A 25264-nucleotide genomic window follows, 5' to 3' on the forward strand; every position below is an offset into this window, starting at 1 on the left:
CGGGTGCTTCGAAAAAAATAGGCGTAGAGCGCGGGAAACTTCACTTCCACGCTCCGCGGTCAACAATGGTATTCCACGATGCATCATTGACTGCCTTCCCAGAACACGCGCTTCCTAGAATTTTGGCATCACTGCATGGATATGTTTTACTATTCAGCGATGGGTTCCATTGGCGGAAATCTGGTAGGGGAGAGAGAGGGAAGGAACGATACAGGGAGCGCAAGCTCAAGTTTGTCACTCGACGAGAGCGCCACTGCCTCGCCGAACGGGCGAACCGCGAACGCAAGTGACACTTACTGGACGGACGCCACACTCGCACGCACTCAAGTACAATGGCGCAAGCGCAGCTGTTGTCTCTGTTCTCGCGATGGATGAAGCCGGTAGACGAGTTTGGACCAGGACTGGAGGTCAGTATTCATTTGTTTTCAACTACCACAGCGGCGCTGAAAAGAAATGCGAGAGAGCGAATCATAGCCCGCAAGGGTATATATTTGGACCGCATGCAAATTGTGTGGGAAAGAGTGTGTGTCGGTAAACACGGGTCAGCATTGCGGTGAGCAGTTACTACAAGCAGACGATCGTTGGAGTCAGTAGACATATGTTTTTGTGTCCTAAGTGTATGCCATATTTTCTTTAACTATCATCCTTCGCTCTGATCAGATAATACGAGAAGCGTGATCGTATGGATTGAACACGATGTCTCGATAGCGCGACATGTGGTGTAGCATCGCCAGCTATCACCGGTCCATCAATCTTTCTTGACGCAGTCATGACGTTTTCTGCGACATAGTCATCCTCATGAATTATCTTTTTGTGTTACACCGACCCCTTGTGTATTGTTCTAAGTATGGCGCCCTTAAGGAAATAAAGTGAAGTATAGCTTACAGTTCTGCTATTAGTGATGGCTTTTAAGCGCATACTCAGTTCGCCTGCTTGGGAAACAAACAGTATACAAGGCTTGAGCTGTCACTATTTCATGAACTCCTAATGCACATTGCTGCGAATGCTAAGCAGATTCTTCATTCGACGTGGATGCGCGTGAGCTTCAGCAGCTTGAAAAACGCCTCTTCCCGACTAGGATACAAGTAGTAGCCGGAAACGGGGCTTATTGCACCACGCTCTCAACCGTTTGGGCATTCCAAGTTATTGTGATAGCAATTGTATGGACACTACAGACCCATTTCTTCCGCCGGCGTAGACGTGAAGTTCCGTGTAAGGTCCAAGGGTGATAATATCGTCCCCGCTCACCGTATTACTGTATGTGCGAGTGAAAGCGTGCTAGGGTGAGCCGACGATGGCGGCTCAATCTCGCTCGCTAGACACCGGCTGGAGGGGAAGGCGAGATGGAGGCGTTCTATTCGGGCTGCTGCTGCGTATGGCGCGGTCGCGTGGACCCTATATTGAAAGCGATCTGCGATGGGGGACTGAGTGCTGACAGCTTCGTGTGTGCGGTGTTTTCGTCACTTAGTTCGCGTTGAAGTGAGAGGCAGCACGAAGGTGAGTTCGCTCGCTGCTGCTGCCGCGCTTCCTCACTCTAGCATTTTGACAGCGAGTTTCCGCGGTAGTCGAATGAGATGTGTTCAGCTTTGCTCGTGCGCGCGTGGCACCATGTTTGCCAATTTAGTTAGTCAGCGAATGTTTACAAGTTTCTAGGGCCGATAAAACTACCACCCTTACTTCGTATAGCTGCCTCCTAATTTGCTATCGCAATCGACGCTTGGCCTTTCGGGCGAAATGCCATTTCTTTTTTTTGCACACCTGTGTCATTCATATTATTGCACGCTTTTTATTGCAGTCGTATTTCAGCTTCTCTTGCGATACAACAGTTGACTTTTATCATTTCTTGAATACCATTAACCCATTTCCGGAACCCCCAGTTGAGTTTCCCTCCACAACGAAATATTTTAGCCATGACGGCAAGAAGAAAATAAAAGTGGAGGCATCTCCACGTGCTGTTCTCTACTGCTCCAGAACAAGACGTAGTAACCCTGCCAGCGCCCTTTGTGGGATTGTAGTGGTGCCAGACGAGTGCACTGCATGCAGCAGCATATGTGCACCTTCCTCCCATGTGCCACCGCATCGCCTCGTCGTAAATTTCGTCGCCTTTCTTATACTTAATATTCACGTCCCCACATTCACATTGTTCAAGTGCTTCTTTGCGGAACTCCACACCCTGCAAGGGCAGCTTGTTTTTTGCTGAGTTTCCAGCGATACATATGCCTGTGAAGGCGCGACCCCTGTATGGAAATATGAAGGGAACAACTGGACCATTCGGCCCATAGCCTCCGAGATCAAGTGGCGCTCGCTAGACACCGCAGGTCACCATATCTTGGAATCAGTGTCAGGTCTTTAGTGACGTAAATATGTTATTGGCGGCGCGAACTCTAACACGAAAGATGGGCCAGAGACGGGAGTTGGCGACGACGTACTTTGCACATGGCGTCATTGAAAATTTTTTCCTAATCTCACAGGGTTTGTCGTGTGATCGCGGCGCGATCGTAGCAACTGAAAAACTGCACTCCTCGATCCCATTTGTGGCATTTTCAAGGAAACTATTGCTTGAAGTGCGGAGGAACAAAGCACAGGCGCTGAAACCTTGAGTGGTGCCGTAACGCACTCTCTGTAGCAAGCGGAGGAAGCCGTTTCCATGACTCATGCTGTGGTTTCCCGTCGGAAAAGTTGGCGCTTATCATGAGGCACAAATGTGCAGCTCCTAACGTGATTTGGCACCGGCAAGTTAAAATGTGGGAGCGAATATTTATGTGCTCGGCCTGGCTGGATCATTGGGCTGAAAAGCCAGCTTTAGATATAGACGTCAGTCTTGTTCAATGTGTCGCGCCATTTTTATGGAATGTTCATGTCCTATCGGGTGGCGTCATCATTTTTTATTTTATTGATTTTCTGCAAACAATCGGCTGTCCCTCCTGGCCACCGCTGTTTCTCCGTAGGGCTGCGCCAAGTTTATCTTCGCGCGAGGAATTTCGCCTATGCAGGAAGGCTGACTAGGAGGTTTCGTAGAAGGCCCGTCACGCACACGAAAACACATGTGCCCACCTACCAGCCTCCGAAACTTCAATGGACAGCCGTGACTCTCTTTCTTCCTTTCGTTATTCTCTTTTCATTTTTTTTCTTTTTTGCAGTGTTATTGCTTCATTCCGTTGCTCTGTGGTAGTTCTGTGCCGGCCGTTGCGGCCCCATTTCGATTGTGGCGAAATGCAAAAACATTCGTGGGGGGCGGGGGGTACTTAGGTTTAGGTGCACGTTAAAGAACTCCAAATGGTCAAAATTAAACTGGAGTCTCCCACATATACGGCGTGCGTTATATTAAGATCAGGACTTTGGTACGTAAAACGACCAAATTTGATTTATTTTACCATTCTTTCTGCAAAAAGAAGGAAACACCCTATATACTTCCGAGTTTCAATTTCACAGCGAGAAATTACTACTGGCAGCAGCAAAGTGGCTTTGTTCTGTTTGCTATGTGGATGAAAGTTGGGGGTTAACTTGGCGTTAATATATACACTCGCGATCAGAAGTTTAGTGATCACGGCACCAGCAAAAAATTTTAATGTATTCAAGCGCTGCTCCGCTGCCTGGAATTGGTTTAATATATTGTATTGGTCAAACACGCGCGCGTACACGTGCGCTCTTGATTTCAGCCGGAATGCCAAGGCTGCGAAAAAAAAAATTAATCGCGGCACCTTTGGCGCCCAAACTATTGATCGTGATTGTTCAAATTATATATATTCTGTATTTCAGCTATCCTGGAAACAACTAGTTAGTTTTGTGTATATGTTTTGTTACGCTGGAGTGCAACGACTTGGTTTGTCACCGAAAACAATAACCTTGGGACCGTTTCTTTGTGAGATGCCATCCTTTCGGGGAATGCAGCAGGGTGACCTTTGACACCACTAAGAATATATTTTTTTAAAGCTGCTATTATAATTCGCCGACTAGGAACATCTGCACCATCAGGTAGTGTCTCGGTTCTTTGGGAGTTCAGTGCGACGGGTACAGTTTTCGTCTGAAGGAAATGCTTAGTTTTAACTTTCCAAAGCTTCCACGGCCCTCGCGGTGGCCTCGTATATTGCCCTGAAATACCTTTTGCAAAGTTCACGTTCGGCTAAAGTCTTCGTCACAGAACAATGAATCAAAGCTCGTGCAGAAAATACACTGCCCCAACAACTGACCATCACACACCGACGGAAGCCAGAAAGGGTGCGCCCGCGCTTTGGCCTTGCTTGCTGAAGCCAAATCACGCCATTCCACAGCATAGGAGGTAGCGTACTCACATGGCTTATACTCGCAATAACGAGCATTCAGTTGTGTCGCTACGCGTGTCCAGGTATGCTGTTTCAACGTGGAGACTTCGGCGCAGAGAAGGAGCAAATGACGTTCTAGGCGTTCAATGACAGGCTCTGCAGAAAAGCGTCCCTTGCTTTGCTGACGTCCCTGTGTCGCTGGACAGGCCGCCCTGCAGTCTGCGCAAGTGCAAGATTTTCGGAGATGGCGGCCGATGCAGACGCCGTCATGGCACTGAACGTAACGCATACCTGCATGTTTACCAAACACTGTGTAGGTTTCCCATATCGTCAATGTCAAGTGCTTGCTTATGCAGAGCGGCGCCAAACCAATTGTTGATTGCAGCACATTACATCGGCGCTGAAATTCGACTGGTCTAGCGAGAGCTCCGAAAGAACAGAGACTGCCCGTAGCGAGATGCTGGCCTGTTGCTTGAAAAGATCACTGAACCCAAACATCCCGTGTGCTGCGCCAGGCGCCCGCTGCTAGCGCCACTCAACGCAGTGCGCACGCGCTATTCAACACCGCAGCAGTGTCTGAAAAACAAACGCGCGCCCGACACGGGAGACCCTGTGCAAGGCGATGCTTGAAGCGAGCATTCGGGCCTTCACTGTGCGACACATGCACGCACAAAAAAAGAATATTAATTGCAGAGATGTCCGATAAGCTTTTATTGGCGTGAAATTTTACTGAATATTGAACAGAATAATTAATGTAATTAAACAAAGCAACTTGCAAAGGAAACAGCAAAGTGCCATTCATATCGCCACCAAATGACATTAATTTTTCGAGTGTAGCACCTTCGCGGGCGAATGACACTCGTTGCACCGAATGACAACGTCCAGTGTGACAGGGGTATAAGTCGCCTTTGGCGACTCATCGTCGGCAGGAATAAAACCCCTCTATCCACGAGCGGCGGTGGCGCGTGGATGGAGGGGCTTTAGGCAGCAACCAGTCGGGGCAGGTGCTGACGTCACTCGCTTCGAATTCTTGATTCGTCTCGGAGATGGCTGGGTGCTCCTTGAAGTATCCCTCGTCGAATTCTCGATTCGTCGCGGAGAAGCTCCCGCTTCTCCGCGACAAATCAATATGCACGTGGCATGGCAACTCCCGTCGCCTCGATGATAGGCACGTGGCATGGCACAACACCGTGCATCCTCTTCGCTACTTCTCTGTCCATCGATAAATTGCGATGCTTGAAAAAAAAAAAGAAACATCGGGTATGGTTTCACGAATGAAGAGCTACGGAACATGTAATATTAACAAGTACAGTAATAAAGAAAGGTATAAAAAAGTGACATATCGCAAGTTGGGTTCAAGTACGCATAAATTACAACTCGCGTTATATGAAAGTATGAAACGAGCCTAAGAGCTTCAGGATACTCCCTGCTGGTTAGAACAGCAAGGAGTATCGGCCACGGCTCGAGGTTATAGGCTTAGTGGCAGATCGTGGTATAAAATTGTATGCAAGAGGTGGCTGAGGGTGAGATGCAGTCTCAAGATCAACTAGCGATCTAAGATCTGAACTGTGGTAGTTGCCCTTCCCTGGCTGAGCACAATTTGCCTCCCACCGTAGACGATGTGTCCTGAAAAACACACAAACAAAAAGACAGAAAGTTTGTGCTCACCTTCAACTAATGTTACCTTGCATTCAACTAAAGCAGGAAGGTTTGAATTTTCTGGTCCAGTCGGGTGGAAACGTTACCATATGCGAATTCACAAATTAATTTCAGTAACATTTTTTCACTTCTTGCCGATACATTTGTAACGAAACATTTGCCTTGGTCCGAGAATCGAACGGAAGTGGGATAAGCTGCGGCAATCGCCCTACGAAGTGAGCCAACCAGAGTCCATGTAAACACAAAATTTCGCCGTGTGATTCTCATTCGCTGTCGCCTTGGATGGCGCCTCACAACCTCCTTGAACAATGGATGCCGTTCGTGCACCCATGAACCCCACGCATGAACTTATCTGTTCGCTAAAATTTCTACTGGTTGAAATGCTCAGCTCATTCGCTAGAGCGCATGCACATCTATAGCGGCCATACCGGATGCAATACGCGAACTCACCCAAGTCTTACTATTAGTTTTTTTTATGTGAATTACAGATTGGTCGATGTCCCCAGTTGACTGCATTTGTAGCATTTTCTGAACCACAATTTGAAGGAAGAATATAACTTGGCTTTTCTTGAAACTACCTCCGCTTGCCGGATTTCTGCAGAATTGCTTTGATTAATTTATTGTGAATTTATTGTAATTTATTTTTATTGTGAATTACGCGAAAGTACCGCTTTATCAATTTTGTTTTTCCTCCAAGCATTGGTTAAACATTCCTGATTACTCTCCGGCTCGAGCTCGGCTGTGCAAGCTTGAAGCTACGCGAAGAAATAGTGCACGCGCGCCCCATAAAAGAGAGAAGCGGTGACGCTCGAGCCCTAATGGCGCGGAAAAACACTTATACACAAGGCACGGACAAGCGTACCACGATCGTTTTCTGAGCGAAAACGAAGGGTGGAAGGGTCCAGCGAAACCGGAGCGTCTGGATGCCGTGCAGCCTTTTCCCAGGGCACGTCCTCGCCGTATTTCGTCTCCGGTCTCGGTCGTTCCAAGACCAAAATTTGGAGGCCTCCGCATGACTCCCCGCCTCATTCCTCCAAGCCATTTCTCAGTTCCGTCTCCGTTGGCTCGGTTGGGAGATCTATTTCCGTGCATCGGGGCTGTGGTGGCTGTTTATACTTCACGATTCCGTGTTCTTTACCCGCCGAATTATTTTATAGCGGTTACATGTCACCTACTGCTCACCATTCATTCATTCATTCATTCATTCATTCATTCATTCATTCATTCATTCGTTCGTTCGTTCATGTCGTTAGTCATTAAGTCTTGTCCCCGGCCTCCTTACAGCATGTCAGTGGCTCGATGGCTGAAAAAGAATCGCAGCATACTTATTCATGGGTGCAGGTTATTCGCAAACTCTTGTAGGCCTTTTCACGGCGATGTTTATTCACGCCGCCATGTGTAATCACGTGGTAATGCGTTCATTGCTTGCCTCCGTGCTTACAACGGGTGTACATGACGCCCGGTGCAGCTCACCAAACCTCTGTTTCGGCGGATATCGCAGACGGTGACTCGGTAGATGACACGAATCTTTGGCTACAGCTTCAGAGGACATGTAAGCGCTTTTGGAGCTTTTTACGCCTTGTCCAAACGGTGCGAACAGCCTATACGATACTTGTGCTAAAAGCGGGGCTTGACATGTATTCCAAGCTGCCCAAATTTTCCGTTTATAAACTGAATTACGATCACTGTGTTTTCCTCTTCGTTCTTTATTTAGCAAACACATTGAAGTAGCGGCTTGTCATGTTTCTAACTCAGTAATGTTCCTCAGTGTACTCTCTCTCTGATTGTTCATTTTCTGTCTAATGACTCGTGGGTGTGCTCAAGCGCGATAGATTTGTTCATGCTTTGCACAAGGGGGGCTTGGAACGTAGATTTTCTGTACTTTGTGAAAGCTTTCAGCGAAGACTTATTATCGCTATACAGTCGCTTACTCTGTGGACGGTCACGAAACGTTCAGTTTTGAACATTCTTGCTGTCGGTGTAGTTGCCGTCACCCATTCTTCGGCACATTGGTTAAAGTGTGAGCTCATTCACTTATTCTTGATACTTTGACGACAGAGTGACCGTAAGCTTGCATATAAGTTGGGGCGGATGTCTGTATATGAAGTGCGAGAAACGTACTATTCCAGGAAGTGGCGCTACTCAATCCCTTTGTCTCTGTGTAACGAGCAGTATTCACTCTTGCCTACGTTCCGTGATTAAAGTCCCTTTTTCTTTAGGTTGGCGATACAACGCTGGCGGACGAGTGAATTTTTTTTTTATCCTCGAGGAAAGCCGTGCATCGCGAAGGGCCAGCGACATAGACAGTCATTGTGTAGCCTTGGCGTCCATTCTGCGACTCTAATGGTCCACAGGAATTGCCCTACGCATTGCACGGCGTGTCCGGCTCCATTATTTTTTTCTGGAATAATTCGAATTTCGTGAGTTTCGTCCTGGCATCGTCTTTTATTTTATTTTTTTCAGTACAAAGTCGATGCAAGCGCAGCCGACGACGTGCGTCTGTTTGTAGCTCTCGAACATCGAACACAGAGTACTTCTTGCTCGAGGGAAAGCTGCAGCTGAATGTCGACTAAATAAGATTGCTAGCATATTTCCTAATAGCATACCTATTTCTGAGGCACTTGGAAGAGCATATTACGAGGGAGGCAGTGTAAATGCGTTCACTTGATGTTCTCTAAGTTGCTCGCCAGTAGTATAACATGATGCCAAATCTTTAAAAATAATAATGATAAACGCTAAATGACCTTCTAACTATTCCTTTTTAGAAAGTTTTGCTGTGTTGTCCGTGTTCCTACAGGGTACGCCGTTAATGGGCTTCTTATTGAGCCACCTCGCAAATTTTGATTATACAACAGAAGTCGTAAACCGCTGTCCCTGAGGCGTTCTACCACAAATCTATCTATCTATCTATCTATCTATCTATCTATCTATCTATCTATCTATCTATCTATCTATCTATCTATCTATCTATCTATCTATCTATCTATCTATCTATCTATCTATCTATCTATCTATCTATCTATTCATCCTCTTATTCGTGATGCAGTCGTGGTCGTTTCCTTGACTAGATACATATCAGGATGTACATACAATGACATGACGTGCATGAGTTACCATGACATGGCATCACAAGAACAACATGCACTCCTGATATTATTGACGCGACATTCATGACATGGCATAAAAATCATCATTATCGAAGCGCGATAGAGGAGCCCGGCGGCCTACATGCTTCATGCATGACGTGTTGACGGTGTGTCGGTACATTGCTTGAATGATAATCGCATTAACGTAAACATTCAACGTAAACGTATTAACGTAAACAGTCATTGTGAGATCGGTTCTGCAGGGTTTTCGCGTATATAATAAAGTTATAACTTAATAAACCCAAAAGCGCAGCTATCATCTTTACGAGAAAATTGTCGCGCGCAATTTGCTATGGGCTCATGCAAGCTTCAGAGACACATTACGCAGGCAACCCTACCGGCGACAACGACCCTGCCGTCGTCAAACTGTCTTAGTTCTTGCAACTATTCACTGGTTAAACAATTGTGCGCCTCCATCACCTTGTATGTTCTTAGTTTGCCTCGCGTCACAAAATTCGTGATACGCACGAGATAATCCGTGATGTTTACAAGCGGGAACAGCATCACGTCACACGGCACATCAGCATTGTTATAGCGGAGTGACCTATAGGGGTAATATTTGATTGTTTTAGCATTTTTTTGTCGACGAGAGGTGTCATTAAGTCGCAGAGACGCGTTCCAAATGCATTCCCATGCAATACAAGCTGCCATAAACGTAAAAGTAGACAAGCTTCAATGCATGGCCAGAATTGCAATACAGCGAAACACACATGCATCCCAGCCCAGTGGCATACATTGAAAAGACCTATGTAGCTGCCATGAGTGTTCTCTGCTCATTTTGTGTTCGCTACTTTGGAACTTTTGTGTTAGCGTGCAGGGTTGTTTTCAGGGCACGAAACGGTAGGCATCCTTGGCGCGAATAAATCTATAAACTATAAAGGCGTGTTAATACTTAACGTTGGTAAAATAGAACCCGCCAGCACACCGGCAACACATATATAGACGGAAAACATACTATCGCCACAGGTTGAACGGCCGAGTGAAAATAAGTCAGAACGCACCTTTCGTTCTCACAGCCGCCAGTGAGTCAGATATTGACGTTTTTCCGATCAAACGCAGAGCTTTGGGACTGCAGCACGTTTAGCTACTAGCTTCGCAGGGATGCTATAGTGCCCTTCCTGGGTAAGCACGCGTGAGCGCGATTCCCATTTTTTTTCCCGGTCGCGTTTCACTTTGTGCTGACGATACGTGCAAATGACGAGCGCCAACCCTACGGGCGCATTTCCACGGCAACGCACAACTGCCGCTGTAACTCCACCTCGGACTCTCTTCCCTCAGAGCACGACCAACTTGTGCGAAGGTTCCTGCGTGCCGTTTACTCGGCAGCTGCCGCTGTGCCAAGTGCGCTCGACAATTCGCGCTCTTCTGCTTCGGGTTCCCCGTGTAATGACCGTGCCATAGAGTCTTTCTCTGTGACCGTGCTCCAATCTAATCTGCTCTTGTTTCTCTCTTTATTTTCCCCGTGTTCATCAGTCGCCACCGCACGTGCGAGACGCACCCTGGATGGCGCGCAACGCGGTTCTCTGCAAAGCTTGCTACAGAACGTCCAATTAGAGCAAAGTTGCAAGCTCAGCGTGCGCGCGCTCTCGCCACATCGTAGCACTCCTAAGATAGCTGAAGCACAGCATCAGTCAGCCGTGCGAGAATTGTTGCACCATCTCGGTCATCGGTCTAGAGGCTCCTTCGCTTTCTTTCTTTCTTTCTTTCTTTATTTATTTATTTCTTTCTTTCTTTCTTTCTTTCTTTCTTTCTTTCTTTCTTTCTTTCTTACCGCCGTTTTCAGCGCACAGACGTACGCTGAAAACGTAATCCCTTTGGCTCCCTACAATCTCCCTCCTACCTCCGCTTGTGGAAAGCCCAATGCTTCTGAGAGCGTTGAGCGTTACTGCCGCACCCTTTTCGTCTTGCCAGGCATTGGCTTTGAGTAGACTTGGCGCATGCAACTCCGCGCGCGTGAGAGCAGACGCACAGTCGACTGTGGGAAAAGGCTGCACCGCTGCGGCCCTATTCTCAATCGATCACTTTCAGCGATAAGGTATTCCTGTGACGTAACGTGCAGCGCGGTGACTCACGCGCTAGCAAAGTGCACTGAAGGATCCAGGCCTGAGAAAAGATACCTTCAGGTTGTCTCGTGATACAGATACTGAGGCGGAAAAGTATTTGAGATGCCAGATGCTAGTGAGCTAACTGTAACAGTTACGATGCTCGTTATTTGTATCTTAAGATATAATTCGATGCATTAGTTGATACCTCAGTATAGCTCCATTGCATGAAGGCCAATGCATGTATGCGGTAGAGTTGGCTCGTGCATACTAACTCCTGCCAAGAAACCTCGTTCCTTCCGATTTTTTTCTTCTTCAAATAACATGCAAGAATTTTTCCGACGTCCTAACTCGGAGTACACTATATTTCCATTACGAAACAATCTATGGGGATGTTCTCTATGACACTTCGATCAATAGGAAACATTGCTCTGCAGGCTGACCTAGAGGCTGGGCTTGCTCTGTCATATCTCACGTGCCCCGCCACGTGAGGGACACAGCGAGCATCGACAGCTACGTCTGTCATTGATCATGCTGTTATGCTTGGATGTGTATACACGCTGAGACTCGAGATTATCCGGTGATGTGCTTAGAAGTGTATATAAGACGACGCGAGAATAAACCTGGGCGGCTTCTGTCACCCAAGTTCACAGCGTTTGGACTCCATCCTAGGACCACGCCTAGGAGCACATCTGGCGTTCTCCCAGGATGAAGTCCAAACGCCGTGATCTCGGGTGGCACAAGAAGCTCCCCCGGTTTATTTTCGCGTCGTCTTCTACGTATCATCTTCCCAGCACAACATCACGTGCCTTTTCATATCGTTACTCACCGTGTATGCGCGTACGATGACTCGTTTTAACTTTGCGCGTGCACTGACTGGAACTATGCCTTTCTGCATGGGTCGCCACTTTTCCGGATGCTTCGCGTTTCAAGGCTACCGTTTGCCATGCCATCTCTTAATCCTGTATTTCATTGCTCTGCATTCTTTTTTCCACTATTTCCTGTAGCGCCTACGGGCTTTGAGAGTACGTATAATATATAAATAAATAAATTATGCGGATCCCACGCACTGTGGGAATCGAGGTAAGCGAAGCTTTTTGTGCTGTTGGCTTTGATTGAAGTTAATTGTTGACGGCGGACGTTTAATTTCTTCAACGTTTAGTCCAATTGGAGAGTGGTGATTCGATGTGCCTTGCGTGCACCACTGCTGTTTCTCCGCCTAGTGCACAGAAGACACAGGCAGACGTGTTTACTTGAGGCTTTGTTTTGCGCCATTGTTCGTAACCTTTGAGAGCGCTGATCATTGTCATTTTCTCACATGGCACGTCGCATCGTGGCAGAAGTGTTAAAACTGTACGTGCCAAAACCGCAATCGGATTATGAGGCACGCCTATGTGGCGGACTGCAGAATAAATTTAACAACCTGGTGTTCTTCAACGCTCACCTAAATGTAAGTGAACGAGCGTTTTTGTATTTCGCTCCCATTGAAATGCGACTGCCGCGGTTGGGATCAATCCCTCGACATTGAGCAATGCTATGGCCGCAAACTACCGCGGCAGGCGCAGAAGTGTTGATTTGACGTGTGACCGCTTCCCTAGTACCACCTAGATCCTACGGTGATTTAAAGAAACACTAAAGGTTAATATTAAGTCAACGTGGACTGTTGAAATACCATCCCAGAAACCTCGAAACGCTTGTTTCATGCGAAAAAGAGACTTATTATAAGAGAAAATGCGTTCTGAAGCGTCCGCGTACCTCTAGCAAAGTTCAAACAGCCCGCCCTCCGATCGAGGAGCGGTGACGTAATGGTCTCATAGTGACGTTGCGCCGTCTGTCAGTAAAATGGCGCCCGCAGATGGCGCTACGGCTTTTTTGCGCAAAACACAAACGCGCGGCCAGAAACAGAGCCGACAGCAGCGCAAAAGCGGAACTATGGTGGCTAGCGGAAGGGAAAGCGCGCGGCGATAAGCTGGTTCTTTATTTTATGACGCCAACTTTGACGCTCGTTGCAATGGACGACCCTGACAACGGCACAGTGGCTCGCGATGCTGGGCTCGACTTAAGCGATTTAAGCACTGATGAACGTTACTTGCTGCTGAGGGCTCGCGCTGCCGGCGTCGTTGCATACTACTACGACGGCAACTGTATGTCATGGCTGTGCATATTCGCAGATTTGTAGCTTTCTTTTTTCGGGAAAACCAAATGCCGCACCCACCGCGCCCCGTCTTCAACCTGCAGTTGTTCTTGCGCTTCGGAGAATGCAGGCAAGACCGACGGAACAGCGCTACGGGAAAGCATTGCTTTGAAAGGCACTCCCCACGACTTCAGTAAGTCGGCCTTGAACTCGTAATCCTCTGGACGAAAGCACAGCGAGCACACTATGCGATTTTTCGGCTCTTTGCCATCGCGCTGTGGCAGAGCTACGGCACTTAATCACTTCGAACGGAGAGGTTCATTCGTTGGCACACAGTGATAAGTAACGTTGGATTCGAAGCTGCAACTGCCCTTGGCCAAGTTTCGCGGACCGTTCGCGCATCCCACGACATCACATGGACGTGGCATTCTCGCTGCGTTTTCCAAATGAAAGTTTCACGAGCCAGCAGAATCAGCGCAGCACGACGCGATAACGAAACAACTGAAACTCCAAAGCGCGCGCGGCGCAAAGTTTAGCGCGCAGAGTAGAGCGAAAACGGAACCTCTCGATCACCCATACTACTCAAGGGTAACGTCAAAATGTTATTTTTTCCCAGAATCGAATAGAAGTAAACAAGTAGCATTTTCTTCCGTCTTATAAACTATTGAAATTATCTTTTTAATACGGGTATTTGAGTACTAGTGACATAAATTATGAGGAGTGCCTTCGTCATCGGGCTAGTACTGGAATGTCGCTGGGGGGGTCTAAAATCGTGTCATGCATTTACCTCAATTTCTCGGTTACTAAAGCTCTGTTCGCGATTATATTGACACCTTAGACGTTCTAGAGCGTTGCTTTATCACTTTAACTTGACTTCATGGTAACCTTTAGTGTCCCTTTAATGAGGCTTTGCGTCTGCACGCCCTGCGTCAGTTGTCCGCTTGACAAGTTTGCATAATGTTTATTTTTCAGCATTAGAAGGAACGTACTGTACCATACGCTTGAAATTAAATTTATCCAGTTCGCCCGCAACCGGCTGTCGTGTCGCCTTTTCCCTCCCCCATGTATGTGAACGTAGAGTGACTCGTTTCGCGACTGCGTCGGTAGGATCGGTTCTACCCATTATCTGCTTCTTCTCCCTGCTCTCTCTCTCTACCACTCTATCTACCTCCATCTGTACTTGCACGCTAGTAGAAGGGTAAGCGCTACAGTACCTGCAATGCTTTTTCTGGGGTGGTCACGGATAATTACAGCTGCCGAGAGACTAATGTGACGACGCCCAGGGAGCTCCAGAGGGCATTGGGCAGATGCGATGCGATAGAAACGTCCAAACGAGTTTCTCGCGTCGTCTTTCCTCTCTGCGACGCTCCTTCTGAAAACAACCCGACGACGCAGTGTAAAAGTCAAAGGAAGAGGCAAAGAGAGTTTCGCTTCAATAAACACATCCAAGCACAACGTCACATGATCATCTCGGGACTCGTCTTGTATACACTTCCAAGCACAACACCACCTGATCATCTCGCTACTGGCCTTGTTTACACATCAAATCACAATTTAGCATCTTCAATGACAGACGCATACTATATGCTGCCGCCGCTCGCTGTGTCTCCCACTTGACGTGGCGTGGGAGATACGAAAAAGCAATCCCACCACATCCCCCCTTTTCAATGTCAAACACTGTTTGCTTACGCAGAGGCCAACGAAGATCTGCGGGAGCACACTGTCGCGTTTTAAACAAACGACGCAACAGAAGTGAACACTCCCAATATCATTCATTCACACCAAAGAATCTCGACCTTTATTCGCGAACAAAGCTAGCAAACGTAACAAGCTGACTTGAGGAGTTCCTTTGTCACGCCCGCCATAAAGCCAGTCTGGAGATTACCCAGACTGACTTTAATAAATGATGCATATCCAACGCGCTCGCTGGCACCGAGGACGACGTCGTTTGGGGTGCCGAGGATGCCTGCGAAGCATCCGATGAGGACGGCATCGACTAGCAAGATTTAGTAGTTGAGCTTTCGGTAAATAAAGATTTGTCATGCTCAAAGTACTTCATCTTTATTAAAAGATATAGGTCGATCTATATTCGAATGATTATGTTTTTTTATTTATCGGTGAGTTCAATACATAGGTGTTTACTTATTATATTTGTGTTCGACCTATCTTCGAGTATATACGTTATATAAGCGTTACTGTTTAGCCTAAGCGTGATCCACCGATGATAATTAAGCCATATATTTTCACTACCATACCCAGTTGTTCTCGTAATAGAGGTGTTTCTTTACGACCTTCGACACCCTGCCGGAGCGCTCTCAAACGATTACCCAAATATACGTACCATTAGTTAATAGCCCGGCGTGTGCGCTTAAAGCTTGCACAGATAGTTTCGGGCGGTCACGCCACGCAGTGGCGACAAGGCAATCTTCTTTTTTGGGAGGAGGGCCATAAAGTTTGGGCTGCTGTTTGCAGCTGCCTTCCCATGTACACGTTTCTCGTTCATTATCACTCTGGGTAGACGTTTACGTACTTTATTCATTCGTATTTGGCATGGTATAGTCGTGAGTATATACTTTCTACGCAAGCGACTTTTTGTACGCGCGCACGTATAGTCGGTATACATCGCTTCAGTGCGCACTAACACTCATTGTAACACTATCTGGTGACAGATGCTAGCGGTCGCCAGCGCTATACATCTCTCGGTTTAGTAAAAACGGCCGCTGCATGGGCGTCCAAATAATCATGAGCACTGCCACTTTCAGCCTGCCTGAACTTCTTGCAGTCCTCCAGTTTGAAAAAGAACAAGAACTGCAGAAATGACAGAGAAGAACGAGAAACTGGCATCGCCTTTAGGGGCCGCAAATGGGTGTGCAAAGTTGTTGCATCACTTGATAAGACTGACGGCCAGTTAGGAGGGCGCGTCGCGGAATAGTGTCGAGCCTATAGCCGGACGGTTCAGTGGGAGCGCGCACATAAACAAACGCGCAAGCCTTGGAAGCACATGCTTGGTGATTTCGGCAAGACCTAAAAAAGCAGCAACATTTTCTTGACCCGGGCACCTCATTGAGCGCGCGTGTATAGCATCTGGCTGCGTTGAAAGCCGCAGTGGCTGCGCAAGCGCCTCCGACGTAAAGTACTCAGAACGTTAGGATTCTCGAACTTATATTTCACTATACCTCGCTTGCCGAGGCAGCGAAAAGGCCGATTTTACGGACCTATACGTACCGCGCTTTAAATCGACTTTTTTTTTTCAAAGAAGGAGAAAATCTGCTCCTTGATCGCAGCCGCAAACTTCAGGGCATAATAGAGTATGGCGGGAATTCGTGCAGAAGAAAAAAAGGAAATATTCAGTTTCTTTTCAAGAAGCAGGCAAAAAGAATAATAAAAGAAGAAATAGTGCAGATTTCTGAGGCACCTTCTCTGTGCTACAACCTTTCGCCAGCGCCAACACCACCGCGGCGCTCCGGCGCGCTGTTGCCTGCTTGGTAGGCAGGAGACCCATACACGAGGCTCAAAGTATTTCGCAACAAAGTTCCAGTTGAGGTGGCCTTCAGGCAGTGCGTTCATTCGAGCCCTACATTTTCAACCCTCAGTACCAAACAATAAATAAGTAAAAGAAGACTACACTAAATGTTCAGGGGAACTGGACGAGGAATACCACTTGTACTACGTGCCCTTAGATTGCAGGAACAGCACGATTCGTAAAGCATTCACTTCATTGGGCGGTGAAAAGGTTGCGTTTACAAAGATAGGCTCAGGCATCCGTATTCGCAGATCTCTGGGGAGCTCGACCGAAGCAGCCGCGCCGGCGAACCCCGGCGGAACCAGTGTGCGTCTGCTACAGCCCGTAGTGAATTGTACTCTTCTGTGTACACGCGCGTGTGTACGACGTGAATTTCTCATGAGGTCTGTTTGTTTCTTTTAGCGCACTCGTGGCTATAGCTTGCCTGCTTTTCTTTCTTTTTTTCTTCTCTTTTTTATCGATTAACAGAAGCTCTGGGCCTTGCGTTGTCGTCTGTGAGTAGCAAAAAAAAATAATAAAATAAAAAATTTATGATCGTCCTTGACGAGCGCGTCCTGCGTGATCATCCCATCCTCTGCCGGCCACGGACAGCTGAAATTTATAGCCGTTCATCACTCCACGTACGCCACGTACGTTTGATGGCAGTCAAAACAAATGAGGTGGGCTGGGAATACAGTGCTCAAGCGGACCCTCGTTTTCGGCTCTTCTATGCTGCGCAGTCTTAAATTCCCTAAAACATTTAATCATACTGCGTGAAGACTGCTCACGGAAAAAAAAATATCCTAAATGGTTATACTTTTCCCATAACACATTTGATCTTTGCCGTATACTTGCATGACTGTCAGACGTGCAACCGTACGACCACATTTAACCGTGTCTGGGTCGTTTTCCTGTTAAACATAATCAACTCTGGTTCATATGAGCTTCGATCTTTTGCACCAACAAGTAACACGAAAACTGTAGTCAGCATACGTAGATGACGTCATCAGTCAAGTAACGCTGCTTTCATATACGACAAAGCTATAGTACCGCGCCGACTGCCTTAAAAAAATATTTGCGGGATTTAGCGTCCTGAACACCTGCACACTGGGTTATGATTGACGGCGTATAGTGGAACACTCTGGATTAATTTTGACTACTAGGAGTTTTTTTAACGCGCACGCAAAGTACGGTACACGAATTATTCAGAGAGGCCGACATTACTTGCATGAGAAACCGAAACAAAAAGGAAGCTAATTCACAACATTCACTTATTAACTTCTTAATTAATTACGTAAAGCGCATATTGCAAATTATGAATTGCAGCCAGTGAATTCTCAATTCGTATTCGCTTAGAATGAATTTACACAGTGATACCAGTTTGCACATATGCGCCATAAAACTCGCCGTAAGAATACACTGTCGTTCCACTTAATTTTTTAACAAGACGCTCTTTTAGGCATTGAAGCGCGAAACTAATTGGAACACCCATGTATTTCGTCCCACACTTTGGGAAATGATATCTCGAAACTGGTGTCATCCTGGAAATTAATAATAATAATAATATTTGGGGTTTTACGTGCCAAAACCACTTTCTGATTATGAGGCACGCCGTAGTGGAGGACTCCGGAAATTTTGACCACCTGGGGTTCTTTAACGTGCACCTAAATCTAAGCACACGGGTGTTTTCGCATTTCGCCCCCATCGAAATGCGGCCGCCGTGGCCGGGATTCGATCCCGCGACCTCGTGCTCAGCAGCCCAACACCATAGCCACTGAGCAACCACGGCGGGTATCCTGGAAATTCGTTTCAAGTGCATGGATACGTCTTGCAAACTCACCGGCTACAATTCGTAAATTGCAATGTGTGCCGTAAAGTAAATAATTAGGAAGTTAATTACAGAATTTGTGTTCATTAGTTGAATATTTGTTTCGATTTCTCGTGCTAGTAATGTTCGCCTCTTCGAATAATCAAGCTCAAGCACAAGAATTGCGCTATTTGCCAGAGGTGATTTTTTTTTCAATTCCATAAAACCTAAAAATGATCATCCAGTGCATATGTAGAAGCGAAGAGATAAAAATAATACATAAGCATCGTGTGTGAAACGGCAGCCTAGCAGTATACGCTGGACATCACAACATTGAGTAGCGAGCGACTGTCAATTTCATTTCGTGGTTTATGTGTAATGTCGTTGCAGCTTGACGGAGATCGCAGCCTTCCTTATTGAACTTCACAAATACGAAATACTCCATCTTATTTTGGCCCCCAAATCAGAAAACGTCTTTCGCATAACTGTCGTGCGCATAACCGTGCGAAGACAGGTTTTATCTAGAACTGTTATTGTGACCAAAATACGATAAATCTCTCAAACTCGTGAATGAAGCAACGTGGCAACCATGTTAAAGTGCAATCGTTGAGAGTGACGTAGCTAAGTAGCAGAAATCATCGTCAGTCTTTTGCATCTTCTGCGGAGGATAGATGAAACAAATGTAGGTGCCTATATAGTACAAGCAGCGAAGTAGGGCGCGCACAAACTTGCCATTTTAAGTTCGTTGCAAGGGAATTCTAGCATTTATGGCAATTTTAGCAGAAAATGTGGCCTTTATGAGTGACTCAAGAGAAACCGCCAGAAAAAGTGCTAGAACGTGCACTGCATGTTTTGAGTGTTAGTTTTCGATTACCTGAACTTTCTTGATTCTTCCATATACTCTGCACGTTTCCTACACAGATCTCTGACGACGGAGAACACTGTAATAATATTTGGGGTTTTACGTGCCAAAACCACTTCCTGATTATGAGGCACGCCGTAGTGGAGGACTCCGGAAATTTTGACCACCTGGGGTTCTTTAACGTGCACCTAAATCTAAGCACACGGGTGTTTTCGCATTTCGCCCCCATCGAAATGCGGCCGCCGTGGCCGGGATTCGATCCCGCGACCTCGTGCTCAGCAGCCCAACACCATAGCCACTGAGCAACCACGGCGGGTGGAGAACACTGTATGATACCAGCTCCCGGCAATCAGCTCGTTGTATGTTTCCGTGTTTCCGCAGCCGAGAGCCTATCCACAGTAACGCAGCGATGCTGCTGGCACGTCCAGGTCGATCTCGCGGCAAATAGCTTGCTTCGCCATCATGCGGTTACCCCAGTAGTGCTCATGGTGGCGCCCCATCTCATTTCTGTTGGTGGCATTAAGCACAGTCCGCGAAATCAATGTTTAACTGACCGTATAGTTGCAACTGTAAAAAAGAAATCCACGTTGAAAAAGACAACAAATTTGTGTTCGACGTTTTAGTCCCCGGCCGAGAGAGTGAAGGCAAGGGTTTATACCAACAGCCATTCAAGAGTTCTTGTAGGAAGGGCTTACTTTATCGAGCATGATATTTTAGGTTCCTGAGGCCACCATGCAGTTACTCTAAGCGGACAGACGCAGCACAAGAAGCGGTTTCAGGTAAAAACGTGAACAGGGCACGGAGAAAGAAGTGGAACAGGGTCAGTGCAAGAGCGCGCATGGTGTTGTTTGTCGTCTGTTTTGCCGCTGCTGGGCGTTGGGGTGGACAGCCTTGAGAAAGGTCGTTCTCCGGCCGATACAACGAACATCTGTTTCTAAGAACTGCATCACCTTTCAATGATAACCTCACCATAGCCTGCCATCTACAAGCTTTCGGCCGAGCTTTCTTTTTTTCTTTTTACTTGGTACCCTCCATTACATATGTATAGCGCATAGCACTAATATGCCCCAAATTCGGGATGTTAGTAGACTATATATATATATATATATATATATATATATATATATATATATATATATATATATATATATATATATATATATATATATATATATATATATATAGGAGGATTGGAACGGTATAGAGGGTTGTTCTCTCCAACGCTTTCTAGTGAGTCGTTCTCTTCAGGTCACCTGAAATGAAAATAAAAGAAAGAGACGTAGTCATCTTATAATGGTGACGGCTACTCCTTTTCTCATAGCGGAAACAGCAATATAAAAATTATCTAGGAAAATGAAAAGAAATCACTTCATACGCTCTTGCTCGGGAAACGCTGCTCGTGCTGGGAGTCCGTGCCCTACTCTAATGATCAATTAATTGACCGTTAGTAATTATAATTAATTATTTAACTCGAGACGTACTATCCTAAATATCAATGTGTCAATTATGCATTTGAAGGCACAGTCCAAGGACAGCGGTATTTTCAGCGACGTATTAATGGAGTACTAATGTTTTTTTTTTTTAATTTTTCCGACTGATAAATAAACCCCGCCAAATATGGAGAATACTACGTGACTGCGCTCCAGCCGGATCATAAAGCAGCGCCCTCGAACAGGCTCCCTCTGACTTATCCAGAACAAAATAAAGCAAATAAAAACATCGTGATAGAGCTGTTGCTTATCTGCCGCGCCCCGGCCGAAGTAACACGTCGCGTTTTGTGTCAGTTGGAAACAAGCTGTGATAACTGTTGTCTTATCAAAGATAAAGTGGACGGATTCTTTTTTTTTTTTTTGCCACAAAACCTATCACCACAAAAACGAATTGACAACGTCAATACAAAGGTTAAAAGGTGCATTTTGTTTCGTCCCCGCCTCCATGCCTTTCCGCAATGAGCAGAAGGTAAACATGATTCTTCTCTCGGGATCTGCAAATGGCAACAAGAGGAAGGCCGCAAATATACATGTATATATTGGTCATGGAAGCGTGGCGGTAGACCAAACGCATCGACTATCATCAGAAATTATGGAAACCTAAGGCAAACCGGCAGCTTCAAGAAGCAGCGGCGGATGCCCCCATTTTTTAATCCTAGCCTATGCACGGATGTTCTAGCATTTATGGCCTCAAACCCTCTTTCTAGCGTGCGGGAGTGGCCACACAGGTACCAATATTCAAGTCATCAATTTGGAGGATTCTAAACGATGGCCTTTCACCCGTGCCACCTTAACCAGCACTAATGCTTAGAAGATAGGGACCTGTAGAATCGTCTAGATTTATCGAATTGGGTCCTCGCAAAAGCCGATGAGTCACCGGAGTTTTTGAGCAACATCATGTGCACAGATGAAGCCAATTTTGACAGAAATGCCTAGGTACATTTGCATAATGCACACTATTGGAGGGTATACAATCTACACTGGCTAAAGCGCAATCGGCACCAGTACCAGTGGTCGCTCAATGTGTGGTTCGGAATTTACGACGGTGTTATAATCGGTCCCATCTTCTTCGATCACACACTGACTGGACAGCGTAACGTGAACGAAAGCCTTGAAGGAGGGAAGGAGGGGTGGATGAGTTTCTAAGTGAAGTCCCGCTGTCACGTCTTCCACTTCTTTGGTATCAGCAAGATAGGGCGCCAGCACACAGCAGAAACCGAGTACGAAACTGGCTGGATGCGACTTTTCATGCGCAATAGATTGGAAAGCACGCGCTTGTAAATTGGCCGGCAAGGTCACCTGACCTCTCTCCGTTCGATCACTTTCTTTGGGGTTATGGGAAAGATCGTGCTTACATGAGCGAAACGAACGTCAGATTAGTTCAAGGCAAGGATAACGGATGTCTGCCGTAGAATTCCGGCGTCGGTCATGAAGCAAGCCACTAAAGATGTGATAAAACGGACACAGTACTGCGTAGCTGCAGAAAGAGACCTATTCGAACACGTCCTCTAGGCTGGTGTTCAACGGAGCTTACGAATTCATAGAGAACAAGGGCACCCTGAAATATGATGGTTTTTGTTTCTTTGAGTGTTTCTTCTACTTTGTTTTTTTTTTTTTGCACACATCTTGATTGCCAATTCGGCTCATTGAGAAGTGGTATATTTACTTTCTTGAACGCATCGGTTTTGCCTTTTCTCTACCCGCTGGTCGCTTCCCGGTCTGTTTATTTGGCTTTTATTTTTTGGCACGAACCTTTTGCAGCACGTATACACTTTCATGGAAAATTAAATGGTGACTTTATTTCGGCTTTGGTCCGAAGCACGTTTCTGGCGCGAAATATAGCTTCCGTGCACTCTTTCGATACGGTGCGAGCAATGCCCGGATTTTGAAACATGCCATGCTTATTAAATTGCTTTTCGTGTTTCGTGCGTGGTCAGAGCGGCGCTTCGGCCGCGTTGTCAAGGGGTTTTTGTTATCGATGGGATAATACAGATAATAAGCGTTACGCAGAAATGAGAGGAAGGAATAGATGCGAAGCCGCGAAACCTGCTGTTGGTGCTCCTTCCGTACCATTATCAAAGTGATGCTCTGTCTTTCGGGTTTGCGACAGGCAATGCAGTTGCTTTCAATAAGCTTATTTGAGGGCGCTGCTTTATGGATGCGGATGAGAGCGCAATCATGGGGTATTTTTCGTACTTCGTGAGATTTCTTTGCTAGCCTGAAAAAATTGCACGCAATTAATACGTCGCTGAAAACACAGCAGTTAGATGTCATGTGGGGGTGCCTGGGGGTGCCTACAAATGCCTCCTTGACATTTCGATAATTAAGACAGCACTTCTCGAATTAGATACTTAATTGCAATTACTGAATTAAATCTCAATAACGAAAGGATTACTGGCGGCTACTCCACTGTACTGGAAACAATATGCACTAGGTTTTCTTCGAGTAACGCAACTATTCTTTTCTTAAGTGTTGGTGCATGATAATTGGGAAACACTGTATAATTCACTCATTAACCGAAATGAGGCCAAGCTGGATTCACTCGAAATCAGAATCAACAGGAGTCATGCGCAACAGCGCTTATACTCGGACTCACAAGAGATAGAGAGAGAGAGAGAGAGGCTGCAGTTTCGCCGGAAAGGAGCAGCAGTATTAGTGATAACAAAGTAAGCGACAATTACACGAAGGAAGATTACGCCACCGAGAGGACTCAGGCTGTGAAATTAAACTGTCTACTACTATGAGGTCTTGTGTATACGCATATAACACCGTCACTTCAGCGCTCAATTCTTCGAGGTCACTCGAAGTTTCTTCAAGTGCAAGATATATGGGGTTCGGAAAGCTGGCCAGGCCCCAGCCCCCCATCCCGCCCCTCGTAAAATTGAAAACTCGCCGACTATGGGCCTTAACTAAAGAAGATCACGTACGCGTGATGCCTGCGGCAGAAAGGATGTCATCCGCCGCCAAGGTTTGTGAGTGGTGGCGTTGGCTAATTACACTCCCGGGGTTAGTTCTAGAAGAAACACATAAATACCCCAGAAAGTGGATGGGAAAACGACGCCGGTGTGGCTCAATTGGTAGAGCATCGCACGCGTAATGCGAAGATGTGGGATCGTTCCCCACCTGCGGTAAGTTGTTTTTTCATCCGCTTTCAATTCTATTAATTTATCATTTCTTTAATTCAATTAGTAAGTACAAGTAATTTCCCCTTTGTTGTCCTTGTTTGTTGGCTTCTCGTGTGTATATATATATATATATATATATATATATATATATATATATATATATATATATATATATATATATATATATATATATATATATCGTTTTCGTTCAACCGATTCCTACCATTGAAACAACCGTACGTATACTGCGTGATCTACACGGACGCGGCGGTTGACCCAAGAGGAGGACAAACAGCTTTCTTTGGTCCGACCCACTCCTAGATTCAAGCTGAAAGCTATACACGATGGGATGGAAACCCTCGCCTCAGCGCACTTAGACAGCTCAAACGAGTGACAAAAACGCTGCGTGTTTGTAAGCAGATTCACACACTTCACAAGTCTTCACGTGTGAACATCACTCTCCACTAGGTGCATGTGTGAGACTATGTGGTCATGAGGCTTATGACCACAACAATGACCTTGCGGACCGCAAGGCTCACTCTTTCTCGTCACCTGTACGGCCTTTTTACTTCCCTCTGACCCCCCTCATGTTCTCATTGCCCAAAAATCGATCGTACGGTTGAACACGTATGCCCTCATCTTCCCGTATGTGGGCTCCGTTCCCCACAGTCTTGCTCGGATGGAGGAAGTCTGTCTCCGGAGACGTCGGGCGGTTTTTTTTTCCCCTTTCAGCAGCCTTAACTTGAACTTGTGGTCAACCATGTGTAGACGAAGTCCAGCGTCCGAAGTGGTCCGTTTCTACGCCTGCAGCTGATGCCCTCCATTTACTTTGGGAGTGTCCTAGGACAACGAAAGTCCGCGAAATTGTACTTATATAGGAGTGTGAAGTTGAGAAGTGACCAACCTGAAGGCTATGAACGGTGGCTCATTTTATAGGTTGCTTTCGCTATATCTGCATGAAACAGGCCTCCATGCTTATATTTCATTTCATTCCGACATTATGCCGCGTGGCAACCCAGGCAACACAGAAATCATATTTGGTAACGCACTTTTGGTATTTGTCTCTGCATTCCTAGTAAATGGGTATACCTTTGGCAATGGCGTGCTTCAGTTGCCAACAGCAACATGAACCGTTGAGCTTAAGAAGTTAACTTTCTCTTACTATACGCAAGTGCTGACGTGCACTGCCGATAAAAAATTTCTTGCCGAACAAAACCGCCTTCCTATCTCACGGT

At 46.3% G+C, this 25264-nt stretch overlaps 1 protein-coding gene across 3 annotated transcripts in view; it reads left to right on the forward strand.

Moving 5' to 3' along the window:
- Window positions 1-306: 306 nt before the first annotated feature.
- Lamtor3 (Late endosomal/lysosomal adaptor, MAPK and MTOR activator 3) overlaps window positions 307-25264 on the forward strand; it is a 75884-nt gene continuing 50926 nt past the window's right edge. For 2 of the 3 annotated variants that reach the window (XM_075692936.1, XM_075692945.1), the window contains exon 1: window positions 307-407. In XM_075692936.1, the coding sequence (XP_075549051.1) occupies window positions 333-407 (75 nt within the window). In that variant the 5' untranslated portion in view covers window positions 307-332. The remainder of the gene's footprint in view (window positions 408-25264) is intronic. The other variant, XM_075692928.1, reaches the window with a different exon arrangement.

Source organism: Dermacentor variabilis, chromosome 1 (assembly GCF_050947875.1).
Source record: "Dermacentor variabilis isolate Ectoservices chromosome 1, ASM5094787v1, whole genome shotgun sequence".
In the NCBI taxonomy this organism is placed as follows: Eukaryota; Metazoa; Arthropoda; class Arachnida; order Ixodida; family Ixodidae; genus Dermacentor; species Dermacentor variabilis.